The sequence below is a fragment of the Terrapene carolina genome, unplaced genomic scaffold, assembly GCF_002925995.2.
Source record: "Terrapene carolina triunguis isolate 2854851 unplaced genomic scaffold, T_m_triunguis-2.0 Scaffold85, whole genome shotgun sequence".
Taxonomy (NCBI): domain Eukaryota; kingdom Metazoa; phylum Chordata; order Testudines; family Emydidae; genus Terrapene; species Terrapene triunguis.
Window position 1 is genome coordinate 25927760 of NW_020664436.1, and position 10823 is coordinate 25938582.

The following is a 10823-nucleotide window of genomic DNA, read 5'->3' on the forward strand; positions in this document are numbered from 1 at the left end:
ACACCCGCAGTCCCGTGCTTTGGGTGTCTGGTCAGGAGATTTGACTGGACACTGTCAGGTCGCCTGTTTGACCAGACTTTCCGGTCAAAAACCGGGCACCTGATCACGCTATCTGTACTCCTTATCCCTCCCCACAGGCTTCCCACATAACCCTTTGACGCATTCTGATTACCCAATTTTGGGTCGTGGTCCACAGGTATATTATCTAACTTTGCATTCAGAACACTGTCAGATTTTTGGAATTGTTCTTGTAATATTGTCATTCCTCTACAAGACATCACTGGGCACAATCCTGCAAGATGCAGAAAGCCTCTTTTGTAAAACTGAGTACTCTTTATCTCCAATTGTTCAGGGTATTTGGCACTTTCAGAACTAGGCACAATGTCCAATAATCTGTCTCTGGGGGTATTCTATACTGGATGATTTGGAAGATGGCAAAATGGCAAAAACAAAAAAATCTTAATGAGAACTTAGTGATATTCTAATGTGATGTTTATTTCAGATGTATTATGGAAAGCCCAGTGGACCTTTGTTTTACTGAAGAAGGATGTAGCCATGACATAGTTCTTGAGAAACAAGTGTTTAGATCCAAAGTGCCAGAGTCTCATGTTCAACTTGCTTGTAATCTACATTACTGTGCTTTTCCTTTGAATGGAAATGAGCTATGCATCTGGAATACTGGCGATAGCCCTGCTCATCATCAGGTAAAAACCAAAACTTGTGTGTTTAGATTTTCAGTGTAATATTCTAAAGAGCACTAAAATGGATGGAAAACAGAAAAACGTTGGGTTTGGTACATCATTTTTTGCAGTGTAGGCTATTGTCCTTACTAGACTCCACATTCTATAGCTGGAATGTGGACAATTATTTGTTGTTTTGGCAAGCAGGCAGTAAGCCATAATGCAGTTCAGTGAATGGATTTTAATCATTAAAGAAAATTCAGTTTGAGTAATTGAGCATTGCTAGTTATTCAGATAAGTGTTAGCTATATTTTTTTTTCCTCTTATTTGCTATGTCTTCATCATCATTGGAAATGATCTATGGACATAAAAAAATGTTATATTTGCCAGCCATTGCACTTGGTAGGACACCACCATTCAATCACGGCACTGGCGTTTGGAAGTAAAATCAATCCCCTTCTTGTCTGCTCTGCTTCTTGTGACTATGTGATAGTATGGAACCTGGATGAGTGCACAAAGAAAGCACTACAAGGTAAGGCATTTTTATAGAAAAGTTACTTTTGAGTAGCAAGTGGTAAAGTGACGTCTTAAGGCTAAACTCTGCCACCCTTCATCATGATGTGTAGTACCTTATTCTTTGATTAGTCTCATAGGAATTACCATGGATCATCAGACTTTCTCCTGAGGGAGAGGTTTGCTAGAGTACTCAGGAGGACGTTAAATTAATAGCAAAAGGAAAGGGTAGAAAGAGGGAAGATACGAGTACTCAGCATAACACTGAGATGTTGAGAACAAAATTAATCAAGGAACCAAAGGACATGAAGAAAATAAATTCTTGAATTGCCTATAGTCTGAACTGAATCCAAACCAATGCTGGGAGCCTGTGTAACAAACAAGAGGAACTGGAATTGCTCATTTATGAGCATAATTTCAATCTAGTTGGTGTTACTGAAACCTAATGGGATGATTCATGCTCATGGCATATTTAACAAAAATGGGTAGAACATATTGAGGAAGGACCAAGTCGGCAAATGGGGAGGGAGGATGGCACTCTGTCAAAAATGGCATTACCTGTATGAATTACTTGTAACTTGGAAGAAAATTATCTTGAATGCTTATGGATCAGTGTCCTAACAGATAAAGCACAAGATGAACTATTAGTTGGTGTTTGCTACGGACCACCAAATCACAATAGGGAACAGGATAATTGCCTCCTTATGCACTTATCTGTAATGTGTAAAGGGGGGGGGGAGTTGTGTGATCATGGGGGAACATCAATTTGAGTGACATATGCTGGAGGTCTCATGCTGCCAGTACTAAACATCCTTGGATGTTCTAAACATTGTAGATGACAATTTTTCTAACTCAAAAAGTGTTGCAACCAACATGGGGGAATTCTTTATTAGACCTCCTCTTAACAGATAAAGAGGAACTGATCATAGAAATAAAAAATATTGGTAGCTTAGGTACAAGTGATCATGACTTGATCACATTTATAATGTGCATGCAAAATAAAGTCCAGACCAGGTAGAGGTGTAGGTGTGTGTGTGAATGATAATTGAGAGTCATTTAAGAACCCCTTACTGGATGCCCCAAATGCCACAATCCTACAATCAAGGAAAAAGGCCATAATGGTTAAAAATATCAATCTGGTACAGAGGGTAAGTGAATGCAACTATATGAAATAAAAAGTAATAACTGAAAGAAAGGGGAAGTTGATAGCACAGTATATAAATCTGAAGTTAGAATTGTAGCAAATCACTAAGGGAAGCAAAAGGACACAAGGAGACCTCTATAGCCAGCAAAATTAAGGACAATAAAAAGGATTTTTAAAAATGTATTTAGGAAAAATAATCCTGACAATGGTATTGATTCATTACTAGATAGAAATGGCAGAATTATTAATAATAATGCAGAAAAGGCAGACGTGTTTAAGTATTCTGTTCTGTATTTGGGGAGAAAAAAGTAGATGTCATAGTCTCATCATATGGTGTTGCTAAAACTCTTTTCATTCCACTAGTATCTCTAGAAGATGTTAAACAGCAGCTATTAAAGTTTAGACTTTTTTTATAGCAGAAGGTCCAGATAACTTGCATCCAAGAGTTTTAAAAGAGCTTGGGTCATTAACATTAATTTCTATTAAGTCTTGGAACACTGGGGAAATTCCAGAAGACTAAAAGAAAACTAATGTGCCAATTTTAAAAAATAGGTAATTATAGGCCTGTCTGCCTGATATTGACCCCAGGCAAGATAATAGAGCAACTGATACAGGACTTGATTAATAAAGAATTAAAGGAGGGTAGTATAATTAATGCAAATCAATACGTGTTTATGGAAAACAGCTGCTGTCAAACTAACTTGATATCCTTTTTGAGAGACTACAGGTCTGGTTGTTAAAGATAATAGGGTTGACGTAACGTAACTTAAGCTTCTGTAAGGTATATGATTTAGTACCACTCAACATTTTGATTAAAAGCTAAAATGATATAAACCGAACATGGCATACATTAAATGGATTAAAACTTGGCTAACTGATCAGTCTCACAGTGTAATCGTAAATGGGGAATCGTCATAGCAGGTGTTTTCCAGTGGAGTCCCACAGGGATCAGTTCTGTACTTTTTAATATTTTTATCAATGACCTGGAAGAAAACATAAAATCACATAAAATTGAAGGAGTGGAAAATAATGAAGAGAACCGGTCACTGATTCAGAGCGATTGGGGTTGTTTGATAAACTGGGCTCAAGCAAACAATATATGTGTTTGGAATATGGCTAAATGTATATATCTAAAAACAAAGAATCTAGGTTATACTTTCAGGATGGAGCATTCTGTCCTAGGAAGCAGTGACTGTGAAAAACATTTGGGGGTCATGATGGATAATCAGCTGAACATGAGCCCCAGTAAGATGCTATGGCCAAAAGAGCTAATGCAATGCTGGGGTGCATAAACAGGGGAATCTTGAGTAGGAGTAGAAGAGGTTATTTTATCTCTGTGTTTGGCAATGGTACAACTGCTGCTGGAAGACTGTATCCAGTTTTGGTGCCTGCAATTAAAAAGGATGGTGTTAATTTGGAGAGGGTTCAGAGAAGAGCCAAAGAATGAGCAAAGGATTGGAAAACATGCTTTATAGAGTCCGACTCAAAGAGCTGAATCTATTTATCTGAACAAAGAGAAGGTTAAAGAGTGACTTGATTACAGTCTTATAAATACCTACTTGGGGAAACAAATCTTTAATAATGGGCTCTTCAATCTAACAGAGAGAGGAATAACACCATCCAATGACTAGAAGTTGAAGCTAGACAAATTCAGACTGGACATAAGGCATGCATTTTTAACAGTGAGAGTAATTTAACCATTGGAATAATTTACCAATTATCCATCTTTTTAAATCAAGATGGGATGTTTTTCTAAAAGTTATGATCTAGGAATTATTTTGGGGAATTTCTATGGTCTGTGTTAGAGAAAGTCATTCTAGCTGATCACAGTGGTCCCTTCTGGCCTTGGAATCTATTCCAGTATCCTGTCTCTAACAGTATCCAGTACTGTACCAGCAACTTCAGAGGAAGATACAAGGAACCCTGCAATAGGCAGTTATGAGAGAACCTTCCTATTGTGGGTCTTACCTCACAGCATGCCCCACTTGTCCAGAAGTGACTCACCAGCGAACAGACTCTTGGGGTTGAGTGTGGGGTTGCTGGGCCTTCCCCTTGGTTACTACCTCCTAGTGGCCGCCTCTGGGCCTTCAATGGCTTAGCCCTCTGGCTAGGTAACTTAAAAGTTCATTGCCTTTCTGGGGTACTCAAAGTCCCAATATAAACAATACCTTCAACAATAGACCCACGTTACTATAAACAAAGTCTTTCACCCTTCCTGGGTTCAACCTACAGTTTGCTGTTCCTCTTATGGACTGCTTCCCTGGAGCCTGGGCAACCCAGGTAGTTATTGCCTTCTTCCTTGAGCTGGATGTCCCGACTCTCTTCCTGGAACTGTGTGTACTTTTCATTAGTCACTGTCTCTTAAGTCAAGAATCCCAGCCCTCTTCCTGGAGCTCGGTAATTCAGGCTGTTATTACCTCCTTCCTTAAGTCAGGAGTCTCTCGTTTTCCTCCTTGAGCAGGGTGTCCTTTAGCATGCTGTAGAGCCATACCCAGCTTCTTCCTCAGATGACCCTGCTTAGTCCAGAGGATTTCACACCCTTCCCCTGCTGGTTACTGCCCAGTTAGATGGGAATAAGCAGCATACATGCTAATCCCCATTGCCCAGCTCATTCCTGATTGGTCAGATGAGAGAGGAGCCTTACCCCACCCTCCCTACAGGGCTCCTGGCCCCAAACCCTTGAAGATACAGTGATGGGATTTTCTCCCAAGCATCACTTATTCCCCATACCACTTCCTCGCTATCCACATTCCCTTTAGGTCCTTATACTAGACATTTCAAACTCTTAAAGGGTCACTTGGTGTGGGGGCAGTCCACTAAATGTTACTACCTTTAAGAGACAGATTGCCACATCACAAAGCCACTAGAGAAAGTTTTCCTTTTAATCCTCCAGTAGTTAAGGGTTGGCTTTATGTTCTGAAGCATGAGAATATATATATCCTTTCCAAAACTCCTACTTTGCTTGTTAAAGTCTTTCTTGATCTCTACTCCCTGTTGAATTTGTAAACATTTGTATTGTGAAGATTTATTTTATAAATGTAAAACATTTTCATAATCATTTGCTTTGTGATCAAGCTCACTAAGGAACAGGAGAGGGGCAGAGACTTGGAGCATTGACATGAAGGAGGGACATTGGGTTGTGAGAAGTATGGGAAAGGCGGTGGAACTGGGAAACTGGTGTGTAGCAGTGTGTGGAGCCAGGGATCCTGGATCCATAAAGAGCTTGGGAGCAGGGTTTCCTATTTCCTCTACACCTGCTGGTCTCCCCCCACCCCTCAGCAGATCCTGTTATTTCTTTATTCTCCCAAATTGTCCCCTGCACTTTAGTTCATGCTTGTTTTCTCTTACCAGATACCCACCAACTGCATAAGGGTAGACAATGGGATTCTTAGTCTGACAAATCTCCCCCCCCCCACTCAATTAACCATGGCAAGTTCATCATACAAAAACTGTCTCAGTAATGGACCTCTACTTATTAGTACTTTACTTTGTTGGTAACCTTCCCCCCCTCCTTTTCTTCCCCACCATTTCTCAGCTCCTAACAGCAGCAGTGGACTGAGTGGGGGGAAAATTGCTTGGTATAGAAGAAATAAATCAGAATAAATAACTTAACCAGGGTAGGGAGTAGAGCAATATTGGATTAGGGAAATCTCACCTCTCAACAGGTGCAAGGCATGCTCCTAGTGGAGGCATAGTTTAAAAGGACACTGGTAGCCCGAGAGAAGTGGGAGGTGAGGCTGGAGCCAGCATTGGCACTAGCACCAAGCAAGACTGATGCTGAGAGCTGTGCAGGTAATGGCAACAGCGTTGTGAAGGCTGCGCTAGCAGCAGGGACTTGTGTTCCTCACTGTCCTCTTTGAGAGTTGAAAGCCCTAAGAGAAATTGACCGACTGAACAGGACACTAAGGGTACGTCTATACCCAGCCGCTAGTTCGGCGGCTGGCAATCGAACTTCTGGGTTTGACTTATCGCGTCTTGTCTGGACGCGATAAGTCGAACCCAGAAGTTCATCGCGTCTTGTCTGGACGCGATAAGTCGAACCCGGAAGTGCTCGCCGTCGACTGCTGTACTCCTGCTCGGCGAGAGGAGTACCGCGGAGTCGACGGGGGAGCCTGCCTGCCGCGTCTGGACCGAGGTAAGTTCGAACTAAGGTACTTCGAACTTCAGCTACGTTATTAACGTAGCTGAAGTTGCGTACCTTAGTTTGATTTGGGGGGTTAGTGTAGATCAAGCCTAAGAGACTGAGGAGAGTTTGCGAAGCCAGTGACTGCGCCCCCAAACTGAGGAGCTCCAGACTGGTAGGAAGTGACCCAGGGGAAACCTAATTTGGGATAGCTAAGTAACTGGGCTGGACACCCCTAGGGCCCTGGATCAGGACCTGGTAGAGTGGGTGGGCCCAGGTCTCCCTACCTTGCCTCCCCACCCTGCTCCTTTGTAGTAACTGAGCTCTGTTGGAACAGTTGGTGAACAAGGGAGTGATTGAGGCTGCAGCTGGGGATGACTACACTGGCAGAAACTGTAAGGCCAGTGTAGCCTCTTGAGCCTGAAAAAAACATGAAAAACAGGGCTTTGGAGTGGAGCTGGAGCGTGGAGCAGCTCTGGAGCAGTGGAGCTGCAGGTTTTTGCCTGGAGCTGGAGCAGAGCCGGAGCACAGCTCCAAAGCCCTGATTAAAAATGTATAGAGATGGAGTTGGACAAGTTGCTAAAATGGGTTGTGGAGAATCAACAACAAGAGGGCCAGTTGCTGCAGCAGCTGGTGACAACACTTCTGCAATCTCAGCCACTGCCATCTGATCCGCTGGAGGAGCGACTAACCCTAATCCAGCTCTCAGCCTTCCCTTGAAGATGACAAAAATAGGACTGGATGATGAGTCTGAAGCATTCCGAATGATGTTAGAAAACATCACTATGATGGCCTGGTGGCAACCCAGATGGTTCTCATCTCACCGTACCTGACAGGGATGGCCCAGACTGTATACTGGAGCCTAGATGCAGTGGTGGTGCAGGATTATTTCTTATTCAGGGCAACCATCTTGGATGCTTTTGGTATCTCCAATGAGACTCATCGCCAGAGATTTTGATGCGAGAAATTTTCACCTGGTGCCCAACCTAGGGCAGTGGCACAGACCCTAACGGAACACTGGTGGTAGCTCCAGCCCAAGGAAGAGATGGTGGTGCAAGTAGCAGAGAAGATTGTTAGAGCAATTCCTCCAGATCTTCCCACCTGGAGTACGGGAGTGGGTGATAAGACACTGACCGGAGAATCTGTTGGAAGCAGTGACATTGATGGGGAAACTATATGCCAATTGCTGGGCTGCATGCAAAACGCTAAGAGACAACCCAATTCTACACTGGCCAACTCAGATGAGCAGCGGAAGAGCAAGGAGGGGAAGCATGAGAAGAATTTGGCTATCCACCCCAGTGGGGATGGGACCAACAGAGCAGAGATCAACTGCAGTGGTTTATCCCCACAGAGAGATGGGACAAGGTGGCTATTCTGACACAACTCAAGGCCCCCCACAGGATCCCCATGAAGTGTGGGAGCCTAGACAGTTGAAGCACCTCCCCATCAGGTGACTAGTTTGTGTGCGGTCAACCGGGCCACTTCTGCCAAGATTGATTTGTCTGTAGCTACAGTCCATATACAGTCTGGGTAGCTGATTTCAGAGCTTGCAAGATGGGATTGGAGAAACTGGTGGTGTCAGTACAAGTTAATGGAGTCAGGGCCCACAGCTTAATAGACGTGGGGGTGAGGGAGAAACTTCATGTACCCTATTCCTTCAGTGCATCCATGGGGTGCATGTCTGTATGCCATGAGGCAAGTCCAGCTAACAATACAGAACTGCACGGACACCACTCATGTAGGGGTGGCCCTGAATTTCGCTTACCCTACTATAATTGGGTGAGACTAGAAGTTTTTACAGGTACTGATGGAATTAGGAAGGGGGGGTGTCCCTGGGGGGGGACAGAGGGAGTTGCAGAAAATGCAATGAGAGGAGACCTCCAGGGGCTGGTCAGATTAGGTGGAGATGGTGGCCCAGGGGAAGGAACTTCCACATCCCCAGTCAATGATCCTACTCATGGCCTATGCCCTGTAATGGCTTGAGCTAAGGACTAGCACACTCCATCACCTGACGTAGAGCTGCTTTTGAGCTGAATTGACTTCATTGTCAAGCAGCAGAATGATTTAACATTTGTCTAGGCCTACAAACCGTTTGTCCATGTCAACAATATAGTACAAGAGCCACAAGTATTAAAACAATAGCCACAGTTTGAATTACACAGGGGAAAATATACTGATTGGCGAAAAACCTACAGACTAGAGAAGACTAGCTATAACTCCTTGTTCCAAAAAGTTTCAAAGGGAGGTGTTAAATCTGGCCCTTGTGATATACTGCAAAGGACATCTTGGGTAGGAAAAGAACATTGGAAATGGTGACCCTGTGCTTCTGTTGGCCTCATGTCCACCAGGAAGTGTGGGAGTATTGTGCTTCATGCCCCAAATGCCAGTAGGTTAGCCCCAGGAAGATCCCTAAGGTCTCTCTAATATACCCTCTCTCCCCATTGTAGGGACCCTATTCAAAACAGTAGGGATGGGTTTAATAGGACCACTGGAAAAAGCGCAGTAAGGCACCAATACATCTTAGTGATCATGGACTAAGCTACATGCTACCTTGAGGCGATACCCCTGTGCTCCACAAAGGTGGCAGTCATCACCGAGTTGATGAACGTATTTGCCCGGGTAGGGATTCCTAAAGAAATAATTGCTAGCCAGGGAATCACTTTTGAGTCACAGCTAACGAAAAAACCTATGTAACTTGCTGAAGGTGAAAGAACATTTGTTTATCACTGACAAACTGGTGGAACATTTCAATAAAACCATGAAAGAGATGCTTAAGAAGTTTGTGACCTCTGATCCTCATTAATGGAATCAGCTCCTACCCTTCTATTCTCCATACAGGAAGTTCCCTAAACTTCTATGGGATTTTCTTCATTTGAGTTGCATTATGGGAGACAGCCCTGGGGAATGTTAGATCTGATTCATGAAACATGGAAGGGACATGAATTGGTCCACCAACTCAGGGCAGTATATATTGTGATTGAGAGAAGTTAAAATCCCTGTGTGAGTTTGCAAAGGAGAACTTATTGAAGACTCAACATGATCAAGAGAAAAACAAAGGTGCCCGTATCTGAGAATTCCAAACAGGGGCCCAGGTGCTGCTTCTGTTACCCAACTCTGAGTCCAAACTGTTGGCTTGGTGCCAGTGGCTCTTTCAAATAATGAGAAGGGTTGGAGCTGTAGATTCTGAAGTTCACTAGCCTGGGAAGAGGTAAGCCTCACAAATGTATCATGTCAATTTACCAAGGGTATGGAAAGAACGGGAGCGACTCTTCATCACTCCATTCCCCGCTGAGCCTGAACTCTGCCACAGTGGTTCTCCAGGTGGGACTGTATCAACTGGGGAAGGCTTATGACCCCAACAGGAACAGCAGGTATACAGTCATCAACACATTCCCCTCTGTGTTTTCGGCACCACCAGGCCAGATGCATCTATTGCTCCATTATATAGAGACTGAACCTGGCCAGAAAGCGTGCAAGCATTGCCCAGAAAAAATGTGGGAGATTGTGAGACAACAGCTACAGAAAATGTTGGCCATGGGGGTCATCCAGGAGTCTCACAGTGAGTGGTGAAGTCCAATAATGCTTGTACCCAGACAGGACAGCTCAACTTAATTCTGCATTGATTTTCAAAAAGTGAATGCAATATCCAAATTTGATGTCTATCCCTTACTGCGGGTCGACGAATTGCTGGAGAAGCTGGAGGCTGCCAGGTATATATCCACCTTTGACCTAACTAAGGGGTACTGTCAGATGCCAATTGCCCTGATTCCAGTGAAAAAAACAGTCTTTTGTATGCTCCTGGGCTTATTCCAATTTAGAACTATACTCTTAGATCTGCATGAGGCAATGGTTGTGTTCCAGAGATTAATGGATTGTGTCCACATAGTCAGTATATGGCTGCTTATATCAACGATCTTGTCATCTACAGCAGAACCTGGGACAACCACATAAATCACCTCACAGTAGTCCTACAGGCAGTCCAAGTGGCCAGGCTGACAGCTAACCTGGCTAAAGGTCAATTAGCCAACTGGGAAGTGAACTACTGGGTAGGGATACCATCTGTCCATATTTCCCCGGACATGTCCGGCTTTTGCGTCTCTAAATAGCCGTCCGGGAGGAATTGGTAACAAGGTTAAAATGTCCAGGGTTTTTTTCTCCCTCCCTCCCTTCCATGCAGAGTGCGGCTGCTGATTGGGCGGCTGGGCCGATTGAGCCGCTCCCAGTGGTCTCCAGCAGCCAGAGCCTTCCCCTGCTCCCCCCTCCCTCTGTCTGCAGCCCTGTGTAACACACAAACCGACCCACCGGGCAGCGTGTTTTGCCTACACGTGGAGCCAGAATGGTAAGGGGAGTCGGGGGGGGGGGG

The 10823-nt window shown here is 44.1% G+C and overlaps 1 protein-coding gene across 1 annotated transcript in view; it reads left to right on the plus strand.

Moving 5' to 3' along the window:
- The first annotated feature begins 509 nt into the window (after positions 1 to 509).
- The window catches only part of WDR27 (WD repeat domain 27), a 114687-nt gene continuing 104373 nt past the window's right edge, over positions 510 to 10823 (plus strand). Inside the window, exons 1-3 of the mRNA XM_026649529.1 lie at positions 510 to 704; positions 1071 to 1212; positions 10322 to 10506. Coding sequence (XP_026505314.1) covers positions 510 to 704; positions 1071 to 1212; positions 10322 to 10506 — 522 coding nt within the window. The remainder of the gene's footprint in view (positions 705 to 1070; positions 1213 to 10321; positions 10507 to 10823) is intronic.